A 27881-nucleotide genomic window follows, 5' to 3' on the forward strand; every position below is an offset into this window, starting at 1 on the left:
AACAAGAAAGAAATAACTGTCAGTGTGGCTGCAAGATACATTGCTCTGCAAGTGTTGTATCTCTCATAAATGTTTTACACACTTCTGTTAGACAAGACAGTGGCATAAGGAAGGCCATCCTGTACAGCCTTACATGCATCACTAATGACAACACATCCTATCCCTAGTCCCATGCTCAATTATATTACCACAAACATATATCTTACACAATGAAAGCAAGGAAAGTTTAACAGCTACAAAAAATTGTTGGTTAAAATTGACACTGCTTTACTCCTCTCCTTGTACTAAAGTATTACAACTAGCAAGGTAGAAAATTTATCAAAGAGCCAAAGGGATACAAATTTAGTGTCTTAACTGAGATCAAAACACCAGTTCATAAGCAGTAGGAAAATGCTAAGCAGCACCAAATATAAACCACAGACTTGTTGTTTAAACAAGCTAAACACACATCAACTCAGAAAAAAACATAGTAACAACCATCCTCACCATACTACTTTTAACAGCTGTGGCATTAAAGTTGAGTGTAAGGCCAGGCTCTGTAGTCAACCGTGGCAAGAAAAAGGCAAAGGGTTCCTCTTCAGAGTTCTTCTGCTGAGTAAAGTGAGCCGATCCTAAAATACTTCTCCTGCTTTATTGACCAAAGCAGAAAACTCAGTTAGTTGCTTTTTTTCTTCTTTCAAACAAAGAACTACAACAAGAAGATGACTTGCCAGAACCTGTAATTGCATCAACTTATCTTTCTTGAAAATGGTCTCTACAAAATAAAGTCCATAAAGCTGTAGCCTAACAGCTAACTTCTGCTTATGTAGGCCAGAGACTAAAAACCTTGAAAGCTATTCAAAGACCCTGAGAAGACATGAAGGTTGCTATGCAACCTGATGATGAAGGACTCATGCAACTCCATAAATGAGCTGGTAAAACATGCTTGGACTGCTTTCATGCCAGGTAGCCCTGGTGAGATAACTATAGCCACAATATTATTTACATTCTAGTCTGAAAAGCTTACTTGTGGCTGGCAGTGCCTTGAAATGAAAGCTGTGTGTGTCTGGGGTGCTCTGAAACTTCATGAGCTTCAAGAGAACTACCTTAAGTATAGAAAATGGTCCAGAATGTTTTGTTCTCATTAAGGATACTTCAGAACAGAAATACTCTTTCTTACAACACTCTACTGGCTTGAATTAAGAACCTCAACACATTCTGTACAGACCTGCATGCTTCCCCACGTCTTATTTTTTGCCATCTTTCATAAAGGTCACGTGCAAGCTCAGAATCCACGTCCCAGACAGAATGGTCCAGAGAGAGACTCTTCTGCCAAAGCAGATTTGCTAAAAGGATAATAGATTTTTCAGATTTTACAGAGATAATATTTGCTCCTTCCATCAATCTACTTCTGAACACAAGTAATCAGTATCTGCAAAGCATCCAGACCCAAACCAAAAAAGGCAACCCACTTTTCCCCTTAAAAGTGAGACTATGCAAGGGTATATATATTATTTTCCGTATCAGATTTGTTTAAAGAAATACATCTGCAAAACCAAAGTAACTGTAAAAGCAAACAAGAGAATGGGTATTGCACTGGCTATGTATGCTTCAGTAAGCCCTTTTTACTGCTGCTACTCCTAATAGATGCCACTGAAGAGTAACCACATTATCAGTGGTCTACACAGTACTCTTCACTGATGGCACTAAAGTACCAAGAAAATATGCTACATAGTGGTACAAAAATATAGCAGCATGGCACAGCAGGGAACAGAACAATTCCCACAGTTTGGCAAAAACAGTCTTTTCATTTTAGCTTCTTTTCTAGATGCTGATAATTTTCTCAAATTCTTCTTAAGATGAATTGCATAGCTTTACATTAGTCTAAAGATTGGTGCATTTTAGAAAGTTACACTCATATTGCTTCAAGCATTTTCACACAGCAGAAAGTAGTTTGAAAATTAAGCTTCTTTAGAAAGAAAACAAAAAATACTTATTTTGAAAGTGCATGTACTTTATTTTACAATCCTTAATGTTTAAAGTAATGCATTGAGATTGGTGATTACTGGAATAATCCAACTACAATTTCTTTAGGTCAGTATTTTCAGGCATTACACATTTCTGTTTAACAAATACTAGTATCCTAAGGCAGAACACCTGTAAGTACAGATCTCATTATGTGTATTATTAGGATGAAAATAAAGTAAGCAACAAGGATTTGGTTGTATCAGCCATATTCCTTCTTTGAGATTTAAAACAAAAAAAACAGAAAAGCAAACATTTGCTTCTAAGATACGGACCTTAGCATGCAAGTGTCTCAGTAAGTGTTCAAGTCACATGTTTCTCTATGTCACCTCAATTCTCCTTTTCACATCTGACTGACTACTACTGCCTTCCTCATATCCTCACACAAAGATACATTTTAGGAAACGGTCATCTTGAAAACATTTCCAGGAGAGTGCTCAAACATTTAAAGCCTATGATACCAGCTGCCTTCTGAAAGTCCTTACTTCATAGAGAATAAAAACCACTATTCTGAATCAGCTTTTAACAGGTTCAACATTCTTTAGGCAGTATCATGCCATGTTATACCTATTGCTGTATTTTGGTAAATGCCAGCCAGGTACTTAAAACAGCGCCTAGCATTACAATCTATCTGGAGATAGATTCTTTAGTTCCAGATGAAATGAGACCTCTTCTTTCTGTTTGATATGATGCAGTGTTAAGGATGCTGTTTTATAAGCCTGATAAGCCATATTTGCTGAAATCTGTGGAATTATTGCTGTGGGAAAGAGATAAAGCCTTCAAATTTAACTCTAGATACAGGCAGATATTGGTCAATGTTTTTGTTTTTCATAAAAGAATTCCCAGGATCTGGACCCAGGTTATATACATTTTCTGATAACTTTGAGTTAATGGACAGTTTTACCATTCTACCTCAATATCTCTCAAGAAAACATGTATGAAGAAAGAAAAGGGCAATACATCACCAATGAGAATTCATAGGAGAGTCTTAAATACTAAAATTTAAAATATTTCAAGACAGAACAATAGCTTAGTACGTGCTATGGAACCAGACGTCTGAAATACTGCACTCTATACTCAGTACTCTCAGCCATTTATATACTCCCAGAAAAGTGGATGTTTTTAAACAAATGTAAAACTAAGTACTTGCATGAACAATTTCAATATTCTCATTACAAGTCCTGCTATATAAAATGAATTTTCTACAATAAAACTACTGTCAGATAATAGAAAAAGCCTTAGACAAGCCTACCTGAATCAGACTTTCCCAAGTAGCACTGAATATCACAGTGGGCAATTGCTTCAAAATTAAGATCTCCCTGCTGAAAAAACAAAACAAAAATATGAAAAAACAAGAGAACAAATTTCAGTTTCTCAGTGCATAATTTCATAGAGTCAAATAAGAGAATTAAGGCCTTGAATTAAGAGAATTAAGTGCCAACAGAACGATAATTCCATCGCTGTTCAACTCTGGGGACTTAACCTCTCAATCTTCAGAATCATCTAACAGAGTGGTCTGGTACTGAGCTTTTCTTTCAGGACTAAGAAGAGATTTCTGACCTGAGAGAGACACTGCTGTAGTTGGGTTTGCAGTGCCTAACAATAATTCAACACACACAACCAAACACAATACCTTGGACACAGTCGAATATATCTGCAGAGGTATTTCAAACATCACTCCCACATTTGTGGACAAACAAATACTGGAGAGCACATTCGTTACAGTGTCTTTCACACTGAGCTTCAAAGAAAAAACATTCCAGCAGCCTGGAGGTAGAGTCAGAGGTTCAGCAAAGTTCAGAATCTGAAAATAATCAAACGACAGCTGAATTAAAATTGTTACAGCACTTTCTGATGCAGATGGTACCTTGAAAAACGCAAACTTTCTTTGTGTTTTTGCTGTTACTACATGGTCATATGTGCTCATACCTGATCCATTCAGTGCACTTATGCAAATCTCAATACCAAAACATAAGAAGAGCCATTTAGATTCCTACATCATGTGTTTATTCATAAACTAATTTGCCTGATTTGAACCAAGCAGTTGTGCCACTCAATTATCGGCTTTAAAGGTCATCTATGCACTAACTGCTTACACTATGAAGAAATGCTGAATCCTAGAGAGCACAAACACACACATTCAACAGTTCTGAGAACAGTGCAATGATCTGTAATTTGATGCATCTGTAGCTGCAACACAAATGAAAGAACAGCTGTCAATAAAACAATACAAAAGTAAGCTGGACAGTGAATAATGCCTCTTGAGACAGTAACCTAATAGTTACAGATGTACATAAACCTTTATTTTTAACTGATTCTAACCAGTTCTAAGAACACTGAGTGCTTCAAAGAACCTATTTTGTATGTCAATGGTCCATATCTCTAAATCAAATACAAAACATTACACAAAGAAGAAATAAAGCTTACCTTTACTATGTTCTTTGTTTCTCTGGCTATGAAGACCTCATTCAATTCAATGCTGAAGTAAAAATTGTTTGTAAACCATATGGACCAATATCCTGAAGTATTATGATGTGGTTCTATATGAAACAGTGCTGCAGAAGGATCTATATCAAAATACCTATAAGTAAATATAGAAAAAATATAAATACACCTACTATTGTCCTTGAGTACACAACAAGTGGTCTATACAAGACAAGATACTTGTCTGATGAAGCTCTTCTAAGTTTTCCCAAAGAAGAACAAAATTATTTATTTGGGAATAATTACATATGAGAGTAAAAATTCACAAGAACCATGTAAAAGAAGCAGACAAAGTATCTACTCTCTTGTCATGCTATAGTACAACATTGCCTATTGCTTTGTGATACAGCAGGCTGGAGGAAATTAGCAAAAGATATCTGAAGCAAGAGAGGACTTCACATTTTTTCTAAGACTATCCAGCTTCTGCCTTGCATTAACAGGGGTGCTGGAAATTTTATCATAGACTAAGCAACATTTATATGGTATGAGCTGCTAAAGCACATCTTTTTACTGGCTCCTAAAATTCTTCTTGGGATAAAATACAGAATTATTTTTTTAATTGTGACAGGTCTGTTTTGGCAAATGGCACAGCAACAATAGGAAGAAGCCTCTTCACTGACCTTGGAATCACAGAGTGACAAAGGAAGTTAGCTTCATCTCTTAAAAGTAAGGTACAGTATTTTCATTATAGTATCAGTGAATGTTAACAAACAAACAAAAATCCATTGCCAACCTACCCTTCCATCACAGGACAGAAAAGACAGGCTTTGAGCATTGTAGTGCCTTTCAAAAGATTGTTCTTGTGGTCAGAGTAAAGACTTTCTCTGTCATAGGATGCAGCTGGGAAACAGCAGACACACAGAATACATCAGTCAGAAGCATATCCACAATTATTTTCATGGGAATATTTGCAAGAACACTAAAAAGGGGAAACTTCACTGGTGCAATCTTCACACAGGTGAGTCAAGTATCTAATTGTTTGAGCTCTAAAACGCAATCTTTTCAGAGGTTTCAAACCTTGCCTTAAGAAGTATTCATGAATGCTAAACACCTTCAAAAATACACACACAATAAGGCTGTGAAGAGCAACCCGAGCAATTTTAACCACCTGTCTTTGGCATAACATTCTTAATAATCAGAGCATGCGGCCTCCTTTTAACAAATGAAAAACTGCTCTGAAAAAGAGAACAACTTAACATAATAGTCCCTTCTTCCTTCTTATTCATCCATGTTTTCCCTCAGAAAAGAATGTCTCAATGTCATTATGAAAGCAGCCTGTCTCATTAAAGTTTAATGTCTATACACTGCAGTCTAGTGGTCAAAACAGGAAACAGGCTAGAGTCAGGAATGCTTAAATGCCAATCTCTGCTCTTCCACAAACGCGTCTGGTTTCAGGCAAGCCTCTTCAATGGTCCTGCCAAGCAATGTCATAGAAAATGACCACCCAAGCACAATAGCCTTTTAGAAAACATTTTCGAAACAGAAAAAAAACCCCATAAACTATAAAAGGATGTTGAAAAAGCATATTCAAGAATTATGCTCATTGTAAAATCAGCTAACATTTTAGCAACTGTTTTTTTTCCCCTTTTTCAAGTATGTATAGCTTAGAGCCTTCAACCAGCATAAGAGGAACCACATAGACATCAAAAGGGTGGAAACTATTAGCAAAAAGAATTCATCCTCTTTCTCAATAAAGTCTAGACAAGTTGATTTTGAGATCTTTCAGGGTCTCTGCTGAAAAAAACTACCCTTTTTTCAGCAATCAAATCCTATTAAATTATATTATCTCCAAATATGTGTAACCTTTACCTTTACAAGAAATAGAAGCAACTTTTGTGAAGTTAGTAGATGATGAGGATAGCAGTACTGGCTCAAACTCCACAGCTGATGTGTCTTTTTGTGACAACTGCTGTATTTCCTGCAAGAATAAGAAAAATTATTTTTATAGCAGTACTACCCTTATTAGTGTTGCAGCTCCTGTATTAGTCTATCTTCTTGTCAAATTTGCATGCCACCATCTGCCATTTTCTCCTATCTTCTAAATCAACAGATGAATTTTTATTCAAGTTAACAGCTCTTATGTATTAAAAAAAAAAAAACATCACTGAACTACAACATGTCATCTCAAGGATCTATTAGACATTTGGGCACATTTTAAAAACTTAGAAGTGTGACATTTGCCGCCAGCAAAATCAATCTGCTATTAGAGAAAGCTGATTGCCTAATCAAATTCACCACCCTAAATTAAGAGACTTCCTGAAGCCCACGATTACCTGTATATGCACCAGGCTGTTTCCAGAATGCATTATATACACATCTACTGACGAATGACCTGTCCAAAAGAATAAACACCAAGGGTAAGACCACCAAGGACAGATACACTTGTTTTGTCAGACGCTCACAGGAGAAACAATCCCAATTTAAATTTTAAAATCTTTGTGTGACAGATACCCTTGTAAAAAGGAGGAACTATTCACATCTTGAGCTGGCAAACATTTGAGAGAGGAGTAAAAATGCTTTAATATGCAAGCTTTAAAATGCAAGCATTCCCAGGAAATAATCCGGATTCACCACTTTGGGCTCAAATCAGGAATGATCGTTATCACCCAGTAGGTAGCAAACTATTGCCTAAAGCAACAGAAGACAGAGGTAACAGCTTTCACCTGCTGGTAAGGTGGTACAGCTATGTTGGGGAACCACCCTTGGTCACTGGCAAAGCTCTGTTTCCATCCACAGGACAGCAGGAAGACGTAGAGGACCAAAAGAAGGGCAGCAGGACAGAATAAGAGATGGCCATCATACTACAGTCCTTCCACAAGGCAGGTAACTTGAGTTTTTGCCTTTGCTTATACTTGTATTAAATCAGTGTATGCAGGCTGACACGAAAGGACATTCTCCCACCTGACCAGCCACAATTTCTAATAATGTGTGTGCTTTGCTCAGCTGCTTGAAAGCAAGACTGCAAGTGCCAGCTTCCAAAAGAGGGTTCAAGGTTGATTATGAGCTCCACATACCCCACAGCTGTTTAAAGCGCAAACTCCTCTGCAGCCTTTCCAGCTGGTTAGTTCCCCTGTGCAGACCCTGCCTACCTGCTGTCCCACTCTAGGTGCTAACTTCCCACCAACAGCTAATCCAGAAGGCTTATAGGACCAACCTCTAGCACAGACAGGACTTTAATTGCACTATATTTAACAGAAAACAGCCCTAAAAGATACTTCTAGTACTTTAACCATCGAAAGTGTTAACAGTGAGCACCCTTGACAGAACAGATGGGAACAATTTTCTACCAGCATCAGAATAAATGTACACCCACAACTCAACATAACAAAGCCCTGGCATCTCATTGGCAGGAAAACTAGGTTTACAGTGGGTACTTCAGTTTCAGCTCTGTGAGATACCACATCACAGAACAGGCAGAAGGGAAACAGCACATATTGTAGATATTGTTTTGTGTAGATTGTATCTTTTGTTTTGTGACTAGATTTGGACATGCATTTCTCTAAAGACAAAAAGATCATGTTCCTTTTCAACAAGTTTCTTTAAAAAATATTATTTTAATCTGGATTCTTAAGCAGTTTCTTCTTCTCCAATCAGAAAGGAAAACTGGCAGAAATGTCTAAAAAAAGCTATTCTAATAGACTGCAAGGCTCTAGAAATAATTTTAATTCCCTTGGATTTAGAGGATTTGCAGCATAAAGAAACTGCAAGGACTTGATTGTTTTGCCTGTGGAATTCTAGCTTACAAGAACAAATGATGTGCACATCTGTATTACCTCATTATCCTAATTTCCATAACGGCCACTATCCCCTGTACTGTATAAACCACACTGCCTTCACGATCCCATTATGGTCAATTTAATTAATGGAAAACTAGAAATGCAGTTGTAGAATTCAAAGGACCATGTCATCATTCCACACTATTTAAGCATGGAGGACTAAAGAATTAAAGAGATCTAGTTTACAACTTTACAGTTGTTACCTTTATGAAGAAAATTGCTTATGATAACTCTGCCCAACACAAATTCTCTGCAAGCAGTGTTTAAATGAACTTACTTGGTTTCCCTTATTTTGAAATTATGCTGTCACTGAATTTGATTCAATCTAGGATGCCAAATTACAAATTATGTATAAAACCAAGTTGAATTACACTAACAGGTAGATTTAGTACTTACCTGAGGTCTTTGTTCTTTCCATTGCTACATAAACTATAAAAAGATTCTCCAGTAAGTATTGTCTGTGCTCCACAAAATCTTGCTGGGCATTTTCCACTCTTACTGTTAAGCTCATTTCTAGCAGCATTGGGTCATCAGACATAAAACAGCAACTCTGGAGTGAGACAAAGGGATATGGTGTGTGTGTGTGTGTGATGGGGGAGAGAACAGAAAAAAATCATTACACTAAGGAACTTGGAGAAATTAGTCAAAGGTATTATCTAAGAGACAAATGTTTGGAAAAACAAAAGTAATTAGGACCTTTGCTAAAACCTCAGCAGAAACCAAACACAGTGCAGGTACAGAGAGCACAGCAAAAACAAAGACAAAAACAACTAAAAAAGACACTGAACCTTGAGAGAATGCAAATTTATAAACTGTCTCAGTCAGTCTCACCTCAGGGACTGTAAAACAGTTTCCTTTGTTAAATCCTCTGCCTTCAATAAAATGTGCCATAAACAGACTGATGCATGTGTCTTAATGGTAGGAAGACAGTTCATGTTCACTGGTCTGTTTATAGTTAATTTTTCCAAATCCTGTGTTTTTGTCTCCATTTCTCACTGAAGTAATTTTAAAAAAACAAACATACATGTACAATTCTTAATAGGAAACACTGTTGTCTGGCTAGAATACTTCAGAAAAATACAAATAGGATCTTATTTCCATCTGTAAGTAGAGGCGCTGCTGTTAACAGGGCTAAGTCATAGCAACTACAAAGACACAGACATCATTTCGCAAAAAAAAAAAAAACTAAAGCCAACAAAGCAAAATAGAACTAGACATCCAACAGGGAGCAACATGAATTAGTCCTACATCAAACCACAAAGGTCACTAAATTCAGGCTCTGATGCCCTATCAGGAGGACTAATTTGCTCAGGATGGAGGATTAGGAGGAGAAAACTGGCACGGGAAGTGCTCTCAGAAGTGCAGCAAAACACTTCCAGCTAATCTCAAGTGGTGCAAGCAAGTACAGCAGGAGTGGGGAAGCACCTGGGGATGGGATGCCAGCTCACAGCTCACACAGCATCAGAGACCCTCAGCACTTGAAATGGCTGGCAAGAGCAGGAGAAGGGGCTGCCATGGAGACTGGAGCACAGGCATGGCGTGCCCCTGGGAAGCTCGGACCAAAGGGCTGACAGCTGCACTCCACACAGCCTCCAGTGCTCAGGTGCACCTCAAGCACCTCAATGCACGGTGCACCGCAAGAACCAAACGGGGAAGCGAAGCAGCTCAGGAATGCCACCATGTGCAACACGTATTCCGTACAGGAATACAGCTGTGGAGCCTGGGCCTTGTCACTCCTGGGGAAAGAGGTGCCGCTGCCCACAGCGCGGTCTGAGCCTGAGCCAGCAGCTCACCTGCGGCATGGGCACTGAGCAGCACCCACCCGCCCTGGAAGGACATGGAGAGATGGGAAGCAAACCCGGGTGGCACCGCCCAGGACAAGGAGATAACCTCCTGTCCTGAAGGCTCAGTGCTTTTGGAGGGGCATCTCTGCTAAAACACTGGTCCTTCCTCAGCTCTGCCCAGCACCATGGCTGTCCTCATGCTCTGCTGAGAAACAGCCCATGCTTCAGCCTCTCAGCTCACTGCTCATTCCTCACTGCAAACCAGACACTTGTGAAAAGTTTGTGGAGAAAAGAAATTACAGAAATCTAGCCATTTTTGTGCCCCACATCTGCAGTACAACATCTACAGATCAGAATGCTTAACCTATTGGACTGGTTTTGGTTTGTATATTTGGGAGGTTTATGGGGCGGAGGTTATCTCCTTCTCTCCTAAAGATTTTAGTGTGATATGTGTGACGCTTAATTTGTATCAGAGGATACAGTTTTATAAAAGCACAATTTCTCTTTAAACTGAGACACTGAAAACTGCATTTTTGCTAAAACTTCTAAAGCTATGGAAAGCATCCCCCTAAGCCTGGCTTAAAATAAAAAGATTTACATAGATATAAAATAATAATAAAACCTACCTTAACTAGCTGATACGTGTCATTAGGTAAACTACATTCAAGGTGAACCTGTAATAGACTAGCATTCATAGTTTCTGTCTGTAAGAAAGAAAAGTGAAGAAAATATCAAACACATTGCTTCAAATGTTATATAAATCAAATTCGTGTACCATAATAAAGATAATAGGATTGCTTCCTCATATATGTAACACAGCAACATAAGGAATTTTTTTAATGAATACAGTTACTCTGTACAGTAGTCCAGTAATCAGTCTCCAAATCTCAGGACTCCATCAATATCTACCTACTTATCAAACTGTTATTACACATGATTATTAAATATTTATACAGCATCTGCATGAGAACTCTTACAAATTTTCTTATGCCAAAAAACCTGTATTCAACAGGGCCTTTGTGTGCAATATAAAAGCTTATTTCCTTGTTTTCTGTGTATTTTCTTTGCTGATTGGATACTGAAATACAGTATCTAGGCCAAGAACATGCTTCTTGGACATGGTCTGATACATAGGCTTCATGCCAAAATGGACAGACAGAAAATACTTGTTTTGCCTTTTTATTCACTAGAATGGGAAAAGAAAAGAAAATAAAAGATGACATTGACTGTGCCAGCTTGTAAAGCACTCATAAATCTAATGGGGCAAAAGCACTGACAAAGCCAAGTATAGTTCAAGAAAGCTATCTGGAAATCTGCACTGCCAAATTACTGGCATAAACTGCACAGCCAGTACACCTCAATTCTGAATTGAATTTTAAAAAACCAAAACAATAAAAAAAGCCAGAATCAGAATGGCAGAACTGTCACTCTGTCAGTGCCCTTCTTACAGACAAATTTCATGCTAATTTTGAGGCTAATGTGGAATCCCCACCCTCTCTTTCTCTTGTGATACTGCTATTATCTGAGTAGGGTATCTGCAGGTTCAGGTTTTTGAAGGTGTTGATGAAACTGACTTTAAACAATTTTAATAATTTGATGCTGAAAAGCAAAACTGAAGAAACTTTTGAAGGTATCTAGCACCCTATTTTGTACCTTTTTAGTACAGGAAAAATAGGACAGGCAGGGGCACATGAGTAGAGAGATTTAGCACATGTGTGGCATTTCATGGGGTCCAGTTTTATAAAAGCACTGCCAAAAGGAAGCCAATATTTGCATTCCTAATTAGACAGAATTTCATACTAAAATGACTGAGGCTTCACACAAGAGGGCGACATAGCCCCTGCAAAGGTGGTTAGTGGCAACTCAAACACTGTCCCCAACACAGCTTTCTGGGGGACTCAAACCCCTGTAAAGTCTTTTCTTTTTTTACAGATGTTTTTTTCTGTATCAAATTGTGAGAGCAGGGAAAAAAAAAAACCACATGGCTGCTAGTGGAGTTTTAACAAGGCAGTAAGAGTAAAACTTTAGAGGTCATTTTCTGATCAGATAAAACTTGATGCTTAGAGTTCCCTTCTCAGTGCTTCTTGAAAAAACAATACTGCTTTTATGGTCCTATAATAAGGATTTGTTAGCACTTATTTAATGCCATTGTCATTTAAAGTAACTTAAGACCCCACATCCCTATTTTAAAAATCAGCTACATCATATTTTTCCAGCCTTTGTTTTTCTTGACCTGGCATAGATCTAACATGGGAACTGCTGTCACTTTAAAATTGAATCTTCAAACGTACAAAAGGGGAAAAAATGCTACTGGGGTGTATTTGCTGTTGATCTGTTTTCTAGCGGAAATTTTTATTTCTTTGTGAATCTATCTTCAGAACAGGAAACGGATTAGCATTTCTCTAAGGCAGAAAATAACACATAACTGTCATGCCCAATATCTTACAGCACCAACAGGATGGCTCTGAGTTAACCCTAAAGAGAAGATAATGCATCTGAGAAGGAAACGCTGTCAGAGTTTCCAACCAGACAAATCCAGGACCATCTCCCAGCAGTGCAAGCACTCGTTTATACTGTAACTATCATTGCTAGTGAATCAGAGCAGAGAGCTAAGTTATACAGCCAATGTTTGTACCAGAAGCAAACTGAAAAGGAGAGGCACAGCAGGGAAATCTCAGAGAGAGCTCTGCAAAGCACTGCCACTTAATTACCTGGAGCCTCTATTTTGTATTAAGTACTCAGGCATATATACTTGAATGTACACACACTCAGCACCCACAAATCCTATATGAACAAAAACAACTGATAGAAGCCACACAAATTCTCTCAAAGATTTTTGGCTATATTCTTGCATCATTACTAGGACCGTAGAGTTCAAATCACTTCCTGGAGGTTTGGCTACAATATAACTGAAAAAGAACAACACTGAACAAGCCTCCTCTTCTTCCTGTAGGCTGATCCCTCAAAGGTCCTGTACTGGACAGTCCCTGGCCCTAAAGTGGTATTTCCACTCTGAATGGTGTTAATAAGCTGTCCCTGTAATAATGATTCAGCGGAGTTTCATCAGCTTTTTGCAGACAGTTATCAGGATAGCACACCAAGAAAGCTCTAGTCTTCCTTCCTTCCCTCTCCACACCCAAGCACCACACTTGGACATGTTTGCTTCTATGATCCTCTGCCCACCAGTGCAGAACATAGCTCAAGGTGTGTTACATTTCTGCCAGTACTTGCAATATTTCCCAAGCTGTCAGTTCATAAACTTTGAACTCCTCTGGGAAGTCAGCAAAGCAGTATCTGTGTGTCTTCTACGAGAAGACCCTCCACCCTGCATGCCACTCCTCCTCTGACATTTCCACCATCCTGAACACAGCGAGGCAGTGATGTAGCTGCCCTCTTAGCGCTGTCCAAATACTAAACAATGCCAAAAACCAGGCAACTATAGTGAAGACTACAACCAGAAGCTGGGTAAACAAAGATGACCTATATGGGCTCCACCATCTGTTACGGCTTAGTGGTAACTAGCCACTGCTGAGTGGCCACGTGGACATACAACAAATTCACAGTGTGGGACACCGCTCTTCTTTCCTCTCAACGAGTGAGCCATGAGCCCAGAAATCCTGGGATCCAGGAGCACAGGCAAAGCACGCCAATCTCAACCCTTCAAAAGCTGAAACACTGAAAAGTGTAACAGAAAGATGGAGATGAGAAAGGCAAGTTTGCCTTTCTCTTATTAAGCACAAAAGTTTCTGCTTAAAAACATGCAGGAACGAAGAAGAAAAAAAGAAAAGGCCTTTGTGCTTTGCCCATTAAAAGATAAAAACAACACACAAAATCCATGGGAGTTCATTTTCAACAAAAAAATCAAACAAACCTGTCGCATATTGTATTTCCAATGGAAACACTACTGTAAACTTCCATCTATAATCCCCAGGTATATGTTATATTTCCAACACAAATAGCCTACAGTGGCAGAATTTTACCCATGTCCCTATTTACAATTCTGGCCTTGACCTTCAAAATATTTTTTTTCAAATTGAACAAGCTACAAAAGGGGTGGTCCATTTGGTGAAGATATGGCCAGCCCATTACTGAATACACTACAGAGCATGGACACTTCAGCTTGGCAAAGTGAAAGTTGACAGTTCTGATGCCACCAACAAATGCTTCTGAGTGTAAGTGTCAGAAGCAGGAAGAGTTACATAAATTAAATGTGCATCTCAATATATAAACTGGCCACAAAGCAATTTAAATTGAAGTCAGGTGTAGGTTTCCAACCATCAAAGTAGTAAGAGTAAGTATTTGGAGTAACAAGGCCTCCAGCAATCCTGGTAAGTCACTTTCCTAGCACATGATGGGACTAAATGATGTCAAAGCTTTTTTGGCCTTGTTGACCAAGGATGTCAGTATTACTGAACAATTTAAACACAACCACCTTTAAAACAGAAGGCAAAAAACAGACACACAGCATGGAGCTCTCTGAGGTTTCCAAGCAATATCAGTGGACTTCAGAGGTAAGGACACCTTCTGTGTTTCAAACTAAATGCTGTCGCCCAAAGTTAAAACTCAATCATCCCAAGGTGAAAAGGGATATGCAACTGAGGCTTATGCTATCCTGAATTTATTAAAATAGATATTTTGTGTCAGTTAAAAATAAATAGGGGAAAAGAAATGTGCACAGCTAAGTGAGTATGGTTTGTTTTAAATGCTTTTTCACTACAAGACTCCATTCTATGTGTAATAGTTATGTATCCTTCAGTTTGCCCTTGTGTGGTCACTCAAACCTCATTCTACATCTTCCAAGCTTAAAATATAAACTGGACAAAACAGAATGATGCCATTTTTTTAATGAGATCTGGATCAGAACGTAAGGCAGATGAATTGAAGAAGGCACTTCAGGAGAGGACAGCTAGCTGTAGAGAAACATTCTTCTGAGAGGAACCCAAATTCAAACCATAAACTCCTCTGCAATATTTAGATCTTGTCTATCATCTTCAACAGCTGAGGATCCCATCCCACTGCTGCAGCATTTCTGCTCAAATTGATAACATGCAGTGAAGAGTGTTACCTCAATTACAAAACAGCACAGAAAAACTACACCCAGAGCTTGGAGAATTGAATCAACACTCTCTCCCACCTCATGCCCTACAAGATTAGGTGGTACCACACTGCACTGTCAAACGTGACCTCAAACTTGCACTCCATACACGTAAAACAGGATAATGTTTGTCACTCTACAGTGAGGAAAATGTCAACTGTACCCCAAAGCTTCTCCACTCAGGAATTTAGAATGAACTGTAAAAAAGCATGTATGCAACTTTCAGATTCAACCTGACAACAATCCATTGAGCTAGATACGAAGATGCAGACATTAACAGCATCAAAAAAAACCCTTCTCAGTTCTGTCTCTAGTACCCCAAATTACAAAACCTGAAGATTTTTCCTTCCTTTCCAAGAGTCTGCCTTTTTATGTCCACGAGTAAGGGCAACCTTGTGACTACAGGGAAGAGACTGGTATGGAGGAAAAGAAACAGAGAAAAGAAATTGTGCATTAACGTTGGACAGAGGTAAGATTGACCTAACATATACATACCAGACTGAAAAATATCATCTATGCTGGTAATTTTTCTCAGGTAGAACAGAAGGCATCACGAAGGCAATTAATGCAGCTTATGTTTAGATAAAGTTATAAATTTTGTTACGTGCTAAGGTATTCTGAGTATGTTTTTGGAAAAATAAGTTCTGTGTATAATACAATAGGAAATCTCAAAGATCAGTTTTTCAAATTAGTTATTCACTTGAGAGGGTCTGTATGGACTGGAAGATTATGAAAATATCTGCAACTGCAACCAAATGACAGAAATCAATAAACTTCTTTCAACTCCAGTATTTACACCTCATAAATTCCGCTGGCTGTGTTCTCTAGAGCTCCTTGTGAAGATGCAGTAAGCAAAGCTGATATCTTCAGCACTGACAGGGGCAGGAGGGAATGCTGCAGCCTGACTCCCAGCTCCCAGTCTCATCCTTGCAGCACGCCATGCTTTTTAACTGTGGCTAATTGTTGGTGCAGCCCTGCTGTAAACCCGCATGGGGAACTGGCCAGAAGTAAAAAACAGAACAAACCAATACAGCTTCCCACCCTTCTCAATTTTATGGTATAAAGTTTATTTTTTTGTTTAGGGCAGACCAATTCTCCAGTTCAGCCAGAGCAGAGCCTCACAAATAGTTTTGCCAGCACAAATACCTTAGAGAGCACTCCATCACAGGGGCACAAAGAAGAACAAGTGTGAATAGCTTAAATGCCAAAGACTGTCTCAGAGAAGCAGCTGATCACAGTAACCCTGTATCTTGCAATCTCTCTCTCCTGCAGTCACTGGTACTTGGGATTTTTTGCTAATGTTCTTTGCATCCCAACAAACTGAGGCCAAAAACCTTCTGTGGTTAAACAGACTTATGTTTCTCCCCTTGAAATGTATACTGTACCAGGGTGTGTGATGCCTGGATGTTCTGAATGTGTGGAAGCAGTAAGTAGGTATTTGCTAGCTGCACTTTAGGTTCTTCTGAAGAAGACATCAGACTTCCCATTCCAAAAACCTGGTATTAAAAAAAGGTCATTACATCAACATCTAGAATTTCAGTTATAACAGCAACTTCCAAAACTACATTGCTCATAACAACAATCTTCCCAAAACATTGTTTTTCACATTGAATTCTTTTAAAAGACAATAAACAGAAATCCCAATGTAGAAAGTTACCATAGACATAAATGGCACTTAAGAATTGTACTCATTCAGGCACTATTACAAAGACAAAACAAAGCACTCACCAGCAGAGCATCAGGTTATCTCAAAAACAAAGTATCTACATTCTCCTACTATTCTCCAGGAAATTACAATACACATATCACCATTTAAGAGAACAGTAATTTCTGAGAAAACTTTGTTACTAGTCCCACTGAATACTGAATTCAATGGCTCTGCCTTAAAAATTGAGTAGAATATTTTCTCATTATTTTGGTTTTTAAAGCCTGCAGTTTTCAGAATACTGTAAGATTTGTAATTTGGATGGTTCTACTGCACTCATATTTTGCTCCACCAAGATTAGTTTATTGACAATGAGATGCACAGTAACTGAGGGGTGTGGAGCCTGGAGGGATCAAATAGGCAGGGGATCATCAGAGGCTAATTAAAACCACTTAGGGCTTTTCATTTGTATGCAAAGATTTACTGTTTTCTAACAGGAAAAAGCCTGTTAGAGGAGCCCCAAGAGGGCTTTGGGGCTCTCAGAAGCACTGTAACTGTGCATCAAACACTCAAGTCATGCCTCCTTTTGAAACTCTTAAACCTAATGTGAGCTGAAAACATGGACAGCTACTTCCTCTGTCTCAGGTGGCTGGTGAAAATGCCCATGAAAACCAGCCTGCTACTGATTTTTGCAGCACTCCAACAGGAAACAAACTGATTTTGAGATGGCACTGACAACTGCTTCCCTGCAACTTGTTGATAAAAGGCTGAGTTGACTGGGTAATAAATTAAGGGTGCAGGGAAGGGTGAGATGTCAAAAAGAAAAGGTCAATCACTCTATAATGCACTTTTCCCTCATCCTTGATGAAACGTTCCTGCGAAATGTGGCATTACTTCTAATAAATAATAGATAAATGCAATATTTGTACTAAAATCCCATATATGTCAACTGAACTTACCTAAGCTTTTATTTAAGGAATTTTATTTTCCAGCACAAGATCAAAGTATAGGAATGAAATTGTTTGATGACTGATTAAAGTTGTCACTCTTTTTAAATCACTACATTCAGAGTTAAGATTTTTCTTTGTCAAAATAATAAAAGCCAAGAATTTGGAGTATATAGTGTCCCTTATAAAAATTTTTAAAAGCTGATGACCTGCTTAAATTCACCAGTTATTCAGAAAACAGACAGCTTTAAGGCACAACCATTACTTCAACTTTTATGTTTTAAGGGCCTAAACCTCTCACCCTGTGCTACATCCTCAAAGTGTTTACATAAAATCCTGCAGAGTAGCTGAAAACCACCTAAAATATTTTGTAGTGTGTTTTTCCCAACAAATGCATTCCAGCACAGTGCAGTCTAGACTACACTAATATATGAAACTAATTAGACCATGATCTTTTAAGTACACACATGCAAATACACTTGATTTTACTACCACAACTAGCCTCACTAATAGCAGTAATTTTAACCATTTAGATGTATGTGATCATGACATTAGCATGACCTGGTAAAAGGGATGAATTGGTAACATTACCCCATCTGATCTGTACCAGGAATTCAATGAACTTTCAAAGTCCCTAAAATAATGAAAATCGATTTTTAAAACACAAGTAAATCCAAAACCCAAGCTAAAAATAAGAGTGGTTCCCCGATATGAAAAACAAGAGAAGTTACCTGACATGAAAGTAATCCATGAGATGAGGTATTTATAAATAATGAGCTTTCAATACTGCCTTCTTCTGTGGGCAGGAAGAGTACTCTGAAAGACATCTTTCCCATCGCTGGAATCACCTGCAGAGACCACAGAGAAGCTTGCTTGCTTGGTGCCAGTGATCACACACTCCCCACTAAGTCACAGGGCCCACAGGACACTTCCACATGTACATCCCTATCTGTAAACCCCACTAAGCAGAACCTCACCCTGAGAAGTTTCATCTGTGCACAACTCTCACTACAAAGGACTGAGATCACACAGCAGCTTGCCAAGTTATGGCTGGAGTTTCTCAGCTAGCATGGGCCCTCACCAACCAAGGCTTCTTTTTGCATAAGATCTTAACCATGCAGCACCAACAGCCTGTGAGTGCACGGAAGTTCTTCCCCACACAGAGATGGCAATTGCAAAGCGAATCAGTGCCCCTGCAATACATAGGTAAATCAGCCAAGCTGAACTTAGGCAACACTCTCAGTAACTAGACAGTCTGGCTGTAAAAACAATGGCATTTATGTAATTTATACCCTTTCAGCTATGGTAAAACCAAAAATCAGATGAAAACATAATAAAATCCCTTTGCACATCAGGGGAAGATAAAAACTGAGCTTCATCCAACTGAGATCACAGCAATTAATTCTTAACATGCATGATATTGTTTAAAGAATCAGAGTTAAAATAATGATCTTAGATCATAAAGGCAATTATGCCCATAATTGTAATACAAAATACATAAAACATTTCACTGCAGCTTTTTCTGACGAATATGCAAGACCATTCAAAAGACTAAAAATTCAGGGCTGTAGAACACCCACATGCCTGTGGATTACTGCATAATGCTGCTTAAAGCAGAATGTGATTTAAACAGCCTCTCTAACACTGAAAAATTCTTCTCTTCCTCTGTTACTGTCAAACACATTTCCTCCTGTAGGTTTTGGATGGCTTCTCCCAAACAAGTTTAAGTAGAAGTGAACAAAAAAACCACTAGCAAAACAGAAAAAGAGTTGGAGGTCCTACAAAAAAGTACAAAAATACAGAATAAAGAGCTTATGCCTAAGGAAGCAGGAAGGCTTGGCACTTGGCCACTACATACTTTCCAAAAGTACATCAACACTCACCCGGCTATGAGCAGGAGACACATGAAACTGTCTAGTAGCTGTAAACACTGAATTGACTACAACATCTCTATCTCTACTAGGGTTGTAGGCATGCAGCATTTTAGCTCTGGGTAACCCCAGTAACCTAAAGCAGGGGAAAAAAAAAAAAGGGAAATAAATTATTCACTTTATAAGCACAGGCAGCGCACAGAATAAGCAACACAAATCACCCTTAAACATGTTCATCTGCAACAATTACCAACTTGTAATTAATTGTCTGGAAACACACCAAACTTATATTGCCTTTAGTATACAAAGGCAAATATGTAAAACTGGGATGTGAGGTACACTTGGCAAAACTCACTGGGAGTAACCAAGAGTTAAAAGAAAAAAATAACCCTTACAAAGCACAAAGTTTTGGATAAAAAGTTTTAAATAACTGAAGCCTTGTTTTGTCAGCTAAAGCAATTATTCTCTTGAGGCTTTTGCTTTAGCTAGTACACCCTAAACCCCAACATCTTAGACGTTCCGCCAGTGCATCCTCTGAAATATTCCTTTAACTCAAAACGAGACTGTGTTTCTTTTTGGTTACTGGTAGATCAAAGTAGTACTGGTAGATCATTATCACTTAAAATCAATCTTTAAAGTTTTCTTAAAAGAGAACTAAGAAAAATCTCATTTATTCTACCACCATGTTTCCTTGGGACTCTCTGGATTTTGTTATCAGAATTTAAAGGAAACAACAAGCCCTTCCTCCACTAGAAAGGCAATCTTTCAAAAATGAACAACCAGCATGAAGCAATTATTTGACATCCATGCAGAATCACCTGAAATGTACACCCAGAATGCACTATATTCCCTATTAGCTTTTCCTCCTTCTCAGAACTATGTTGATTTTAACTTACAAAACATTGCAAGGCAAGAAATGCACTTCCAACTCTGTGGCAATTACTTACTACTTGTCTATTTTTCAGATGATGGCATGATCCCAGCTAATACTTTTTACCGAAATGGAGCCCAGTGTAGCTGGTCCTCCACACTTTATTATTAACCAAAATAACAATCATGTAAGATACTCACTGCATTCCAAAATGCAGAACTGATGGGTGAAAATGTAAGGCCTTCCCATTTGGAGGCATCTTTGCTGAAAAGCTGAAAAGAAGAGAAAAGAAGCCACAATTAATATTTAGTGGGCATGATGCTACAATCTACAGGGAAGGAAGATACATTACAGGCTCTTAACTCTTTCTATTCTGAACCTCCCTTCCTTGCACAGGTCTCCACAGTCATGCTGGCACATCTATTTATGGGGCTGTGCAGAGGGAAAACAACTGGGAAGAGTCCTGAGGAATGAAAACCATGTGAGCATGGAGCAGATCCCCAGTCTCGCCAATTAGGTATCTATGCAAGCACTGGCAAGGGCACACCTGAGATGCAGAGGCAGAGAAGTACATAGCAGCTTGGGCAAAAGCAGAGATCAAAGGAAGTGCTTGTATAGCTGTGGCTTTAAAACAAAATCCGCTCATTTCTTCTGTGCAGAAGAGAGTAAGAAATACTGTGAAGCATATACGTCATCATCATCTTTCCTTTGCCCTACAAAAAGTCACAATAAAGTTCCTATCAGTTCTAGCACATTTTTAGCTTACTTCAACATTACTTAATACCCTATAACATAGAAATTCCACGATATCTTCATCATTTTCTCAATTAAAACTTGTACTCCACAAGTTCCAAAAACCACAGTGGTAAAAAACAAGCCCAGCATTTGTTTATTTTATCTGCATACCCAGTGCCACTCTGTTAAAAGCTTCCCCAGAAGCAGTCTGCATAGTGAATAGCCAGAACCAGTTTAATCTTTACTGGATGATGCTAATAAGCATCCTAGCAAGGATGAGTCCATGAAGGAGACATGGACTGTGGTCTCATTAGGTATCCAGCTGCTTTGCGTAATTTGTGGCAGTACAGTCAATTGGTTCCCAATTTTAAAATATAGTTCTGTGGCATTACACCTTTAATATATTTTACTGTGTACATAATCCTGCTGTTATATTCCAAAGCAACAGACATCTTAATTTATTACCAGTCAGGAAAAATAATACTTATTAATATGAAAACCCACAACTTTTATGAAAACAGAATCACAGAAGGGAGAGAATTCTCTCACTGCTATAGAAGGTGGAATGCAATATATCCAGGTAGCATTCCTGAGGAGCTGCTAGTGACAGCCTCCTTCCAACCACCTTGTCTCTGCAGCAGCCAGCTCTTGCTCCATTCCTAGAAACACTGCAGCAACAGGCCCTTCTTCCCTTTCCAAAATCAGCCTCACATACGTATCCAAAAGTTAAGTCTGAGTACTCTTGTAACACATACAAATTAAAATTATTACTATAGTAAAAGCCACAGATGTTTGAGGAAGACATGTTTCTTAAAGGCCCTCAAATCCTTTTATTGTATGCATACACATAAACAGCAGAATAAAAGTTAAGCCACTGGTTAATGCACGACAGTATGACCTTGAACCTCACCACTGCTTAAGTTTCTAGCATCTTACAGGTACTGCTAAAACACCTTTTCTCACCAGAAAAATCTTTGCTGACAACAGCAAGAAGCTGAGTGCCTCTCTGACAATTCATGCAATTGGCAGTAGCTCTCCAAGACTTACCCCCATTCTGAGGAATTCTAGCAGCATCAGCTCTTTTCCTCTCAATTCTTGCTTTTTGCAATAGGTACCAAATGCACCAGCTGGGTGCAAATTCAGCAGTGGATGTAGGTGACTGCATTTAATTTGGTCTAGGTGAACACAGCCATGCTGTAGCACTGGCTCTTAAAATGCACTGTATTGCTGTTCACCCAACCCTCTACCAGTCAAAAAATGGGAAAAGTCCTATAAGAGTAGCAGCAGGAGGATCCCAGGGGTTTATTCCTTCCTGTTTATTCTTTCTGGAGAAGGCAGCCTGGACCTTGCATGGCTGAAGCCAAGACTCGGTTAATGACCTGTGCAGGCACCGAGCGAGCTCCTGAGCACGGAGATAACTTTGGGGCATCCCTGCACACTACTTCACCAGGCATGGTCCCATGATTACAAGACGTCCAGCTTCTGCTTTGCACCCCACAAAAGTTGCCAAATCACTTCAAGCTCCAGCCTGGCCCCGAAAGCAGAACAGCCACATTCCTGTGGCACCATGCCCATCACCCAGCCCACCATCCAGCTCCAGGGCATCTGCACCGCTTATCAGCGGCCCCGAAGCAGTGCCCAAACATAACCTGAGAGCTGAGCTTCTTCTACAACAGAACTGGTGGAAAGAGAACTACCGCTGCTTGGCTTGGGTTTTTTTTTTTTTCCCCTCAAGGGAAAAGATGACAGGTTGGAATAATGGGAACGGGCAGGAGAACATTCTGCTCATGACAATCGAACAACTAGGACGTGCTTTGAAGTGCACCGCTGTACAGGAAAAGTGACAGGCCCATCTACATTAGAAGTGCACTTCTCCCATTTCTGTCTCTAAAAGGCAGCTGGAAGCTGGCAGAAGCTGGCAGAACACCATTCTGCATCCCCGCACTCCAAACACAATTCAGATCTCTGTGGGGAAGCTGACACTGAAATAAACACCAAGGCAATTTACTGAGACATTTAAAATTTGAAGTAACTTTTAACAAGAAAACCTACTTTTTTCTTTAAGAACATCATCTCACCAATAGATTCACCTCAAATTATGCCCAAAATTGCTCTTTTAGCTACAGATGACGTGTCCAAAAAAGTACATGGATCCTTTCACGAGAATGTCACAGGCTTGGGAAAGACAGAAGTATCTGCCTAAGAATGGAAGTCTTGAAAAAACAAATGTGGAGAAACAGGCCTCTTCACAACAGAACCAGCCTGTTTTCCAGGTTTTACTCTTTCATTGCTTTTAAAATCTGCTAGCATCCCATTAAGCATGCCATCCAACAAAGCTGGACCCCATGCTCCATGGCATTTTTTTTGGCAGACCAGTTGAACAGCAGATTTTGATACAGCAGTTCAATTCCAACATTTCAGAGGACACTTTTAAGCACAACTGAACTGGAGGAGAAAGAAATAGAAGAGGGGAAGGAAATTCTTGGCAATTACTTTGAACACTCAGTATGCATCAAAAACCTGGTTTAAATGGTGCTGTTATCACTTCCCAGCCCAACAATTCAATGCCCTTCCCCCTCTCCATCCATACAATATATTTAAAACCCTGACACCCTGAAACATCCATTTCCAGGAAAAAAGAGAAAGAAAAACTGAACCAGTGAGGAGGTTGGGGAGGGTATCACATGGTCACCCAGAGCACCAGGAGGATTTGGAGACAGGTTGTAGCAGGAAAGATGATGGTGAGCACATGAAAACTTCAGCTCATGACCCTCACTTGCAGAAAACACCCAGTCGAGAGAGACAAATCCTGAGCGTGCACACAACCATCAGGAATGCCCACTGGGGAGAAAAGTGGATGTGGAGCTGAAAAAAGTGGGCTGGAGGGGAGGTGGGATAAGGAAGAGGGGTGACACCAGGGGAAAGAGCAGGATGGAGGAATGCAAGCACCATTAATCACTTGTGCAAGCAGAGGAACACATAACTCCAGGGAAGCATTTTTAGGGGATTTTGTTGTTTTTTAAAAGGTGCATAAACTGTAAAATGTTAAGCTACCATATTCTCTCCACTTAGGAGCCCCAGAGGTGCTTGAACATGGAGAAGCTCCAGCCTTTCACAATGTTTCCTGCTTCAGGAAAGAACATTTTGGTGTCCTGCTGATGTGGGACTAATGAAAGGAGATGCTAATACAGGGATGCTGCTGAGAGCACTGTTAAATATAGCATTGATATTGTTTTGCCCTTGCTTCTTTCAGCTCTGTTAGGCTGTGATGTATTAAGTAAATATAGGTAAACAACCAGGTCAGTATTTACAGTCCCAAACCCTAACATTTTTATGCAATGTATATTACAAATGTTCAAATTATTTTGAAATAAGCAAAAGCCTTATGCTTCCCCTAAACAACAGAAACAGGTCTTTTTTCACAGGAGATTTGTTCCTACCTCACTGGTCAAAATCACAAGAGAAATATTTCTCCTAAAAATCTAAACAAAAGAGCAGATCCATTCTGAATAAATTGCTGGAGATTGCATTGGTCTTTTTTGTTTGTTTTGCCTTTTTTTTAAATGAAATTTTCAAACTGACTTAATTCATCTGAATATACACATAAAACACTCAGTCTGCAGAATAAGCTGCATTTGACCAGAAGTGAAGGACATTTCCTGGAAGGAAGTTTATACCAATGTTGCTTTTTCTTCTATTAGCCCCTTTAAGTCTTCCTTGTATCTTTATTTCTTCACTTGAATTGATTACTTCATACGATCTTAGCATGCATATTATCCGATGACTCAGATAGCAACGTCTGTAGTTGAAAATAATCACAAATGCTACTTGGCTCCCTTTCTTCTTCCTTCCTTTTTGTACGCTTTGTTCACAGCACATGCTGAAAAAAGCAAGTCGGGGAAAGGCATTTTATTGTTAGGTCTTTTGCTTTATGGCTGCAGGGTTTTCTTGGAAGCACCAGGCAAAAAGAACTGGATTCTTGAACATACAAGAGGTCCTTTTTGAGTGTATCTGTTTAGGCAGTACTGTTTTATTTCTCAGTATACTGATAAAAGTAAAATTTTACTTATGTTGAGCATTTTAGCACTTTGCATCACCAGTGCAATGATATTAATGAACCCACAAGATGAGGTTTGGAGATATGAAACATGTATATATTGTACAGGAAAGTACATTTTTTGTGCAAACTAAAATAGAGAAAAGGAAATAAAACCTCTCATTTACTGACTAATTGTAGATTCATTCCTCTAAACTACACCTGATAAAAAAAAATGCAGAATGGAACACAGAGGGAAACAACCAAACCCAGATACTTTTAATCATGCTGATTGCAGGTGATGCAAAGAAATTATTCTGACAAATGAAAACAGGTAATTAAGAGGTAATAGACATAGAAATAGAAAAAGGAGCTGAATCAAAGTCTTATGCGGAGCTAATACAAAGCTTTGGTTCATCATATCCCTAGTCCCTCTCTCGTCTCAACTTCCCCTTTACCAAAGGCAGTAAAAGCAGCAACCAGTATTAGGAACATTAAAGTGCAGCTACTGAAAGACACACAGTGCCTTTGAAAGAGATTAGGAAATTGTTTGGAAATAGGAAATACAAAGTTAAAACTTGAGTTGAGTTTACTAACAAGGCAACTCTGCCAAAACCAGAAACAGGAACAGTTTTTAATTTTTTTTTTTTTTTTGTAACCTTAGCTTCCTTCCTAGAGACAGAAAGAGTCCTCAGAAACCAGGAAATTGTCCAGCTTGCAATAACTGTGCACCGCTCATGGGCAAGCTATATATACATGGTGCATCCCTGTGGGGCTTTGGCACCTGGAGAAGAGCAGTCACACTTGCCACCTCAGCTCCAGAGACTTACAGGACTTCTCCTGAAACCCTGTACCAACCTGTGGCAATACATGAATCAGTCAGTCTTTCTAGATTTTTTTTTTTTTTACTTTTTAAAGAAAAAGAATGACCAACACATAAAAGAACACAAATGACAATTCTGAACACTGGAAACCTAAAAGTCCCAAAAGTTCCCTTATTTTTAGCACCATATTTTTTACTAAAGAGAGGGAGGACTGACTCACTGCTTCTGAATGCCTGGGATTTGTAACCCATCATTAGGAATTCACTTACATGCTTTACCAGAGAGCTGTGCTTCTTCTGGAAGAATTTATTTTTTTTTTTTTTACTGAGGGTAATGAAGCACTGCAATATGTCGCCCAGGGGAAGTTGTGCGTGACCTATCCCTGGAAGTGTTCAAGGCCAGGTTGAACAGGGGCTCTGAGCAATCCAGCCTAGTGCAAGTGTCCCTGCCATGGGAGGGGTATTTGAATTAGACTGAGGTCCCTCATGATCCATTCTACAATTCTGTAAGAAGGATGGTTGTCTTTATTTCCTCTGAAGCACACTACGAACATCAAGGACTGAATCACAGACTGTGGAAAGCAGGAAAGGCCAAAACAGTGTTACCTAGCAACTAACATGTACATGGATAGCTGCTATTTTGCATGTTTGGGCTACAGGAAAATAGGCAAGGGCAGCTAAACCAGAAGAAACCAGTGAAATGGATGAGACAAGCTCTCTAAAACAAATCCCATACTTTATGGCATAATTTAAGGACAAAAGCAAGTCTATCAACATTTTCTTTTTTATTTCTTAAACTACTGAAGTTGGAAAAGCAACATATAGCTAAGACCTGTCCACAAAAGTTTTGATGAGCTGATGACTTATTTACAAAGGCAGTGAAGTAAAGGGGTAGGTAAGCCTAGCCTGTGTAAAGCAGAAACCATTCTGTTACTTCCACCTGGTCCCTCATGCATTGCTCTGCTCCAGCAACCTGCTCTGCTCCATACTCTAGCCCTGGTGTGTCCACGGCCACAGGTCACCTTGCTGGGCAACCTTCTCTCCTCTCACTGCCCGTGGTCCTCCCCTTTTCTACCAAGTTCTGCAATAGCATTTACACAAACCATTTGCACAGCATTTACCTAAGCCAGCAGTGCTTCAGTTTCATTCATTACAAAACAACAACAAAAACTGCAATGATCAAACCAGAGTATCTCACCCTATAGGCCTTAAAGCCACATTTCTCAATGGGGTGTAAATGGAAGGACACAGATTAAAAAAACCTGGCTTTTCTCTCTACCCTCACAAGCAACTCCAAAGAAGTTAAATGCAGACCACAATAAAACTGAGATTAAGACTCGTAAAGAAAGCTAGGAGAGATGATGATCAGTGAGAGACAAAATGCTACAGTGAACATCTTGGTGAAAAGAAAAGGCTTTCTTCCCCAGCTGTGCCTGTGGTTTGCATTTTAGTAGCAGGAGCAGCACAATAAACCGTGTTTAAGAGCAAAATGGAATTACTCCCTCACATAAATCAGTCCCCAACTTCTGAAATAACCAAAATCTGTAGTAAATTAAGACATTAATTCACAATGACTTGAATTCATTTGAAATTATTTCCTGAAACTGCTTCTTTGAACTCCTTTACTCACCCAAATTTCAAGCAACAACCAGCAATCTCTAAAGATGTTCCGGGGGACCATGTGTATTTTAGGCATCTTGGACAGACAGTAACTAAGTTACTTGTTTTGGATGACTGTCCAGGGCCCACTAGTTCAAAATGCATATCAATCACATTTTCCTCTGAAGCACCTCTACGGCTGCCAGCAAAT

General features: G+C 39.2%; 1 protein-coding gene across 5 annotated transcripts in view; it reads right to left on the minus strand.

Moving 5' to 3' along the window:
• The window catches only part of TMEM131L (transmembrane 131 like), a 78762-nt gene that overhangs the window by 23918 nt on the left and 26963 nt on the right, over positions 1–27881 (minus strand). For 2 of the 5 annotated variants that reach the window (XM_068187231.1, XM_068187228.1), the window contains exons 4-17: positions 20678–20749; positions 19619–19742; positions 18467–18583; positions 16529–16639; positions 10675–10752; positions 8661–8814; positions 6762–6820; positions 6298–6406; positions 5226–5328; positions 4432–4585; positions 3638–3808; positions 3257–3326; positions 1208–1325; positions 487–628 (exon numbers count right to left, since the gene is read on the minus strand). In XM_068187231.1, the coding sequence (XP_068043332.1) occupies positions 487–628; positions 1208–1325; positions 3257–3326; positions 3638–3808; positions 4432–4585; positions 5226–5328; positions 6298–6406; positions 6762–6820; positions 8661–8814; positions 10675–10752; positions 16529–16639; positions 18467–18583; positions 19619–19742; positions 20678–20749 (1582 nt within the window). Of the gene's footprint in view, positions 1–486; positions 629–1207; positions 1326–3256; positions 3327–3637; positions 3809–4431; positions 4586–5225; positions 5329–6297; positions 6407–6761; positions 6821–8660; positions 8815–9095; positions 9260–10674; positions 10753–16528; positions 16640–18466; positions 18584–19618; positions 19743–20677; positions 20750–27881 lie in introns of those variants that run through there. The other 3 variants (XM_068187229.1, XM_068187232.1, XM_068187233.1) reach the window with 3 other exon arrangements.

This window comes from Anomalospiza imberbis, chromosome 4, assembly GCF_031753505.1.
Source record: "Anomalospiza imberbis isolate Cuckoo-Finch-1a 21T00152 chromosome 4, ASM3175350v1, whole genome shotgun sequence".
NCBI lineage: Eukaryota > Metazoa > Chordata > Aves > Passeriformes > Viduidae > Anomalospiza > Anomalospiza imberbis.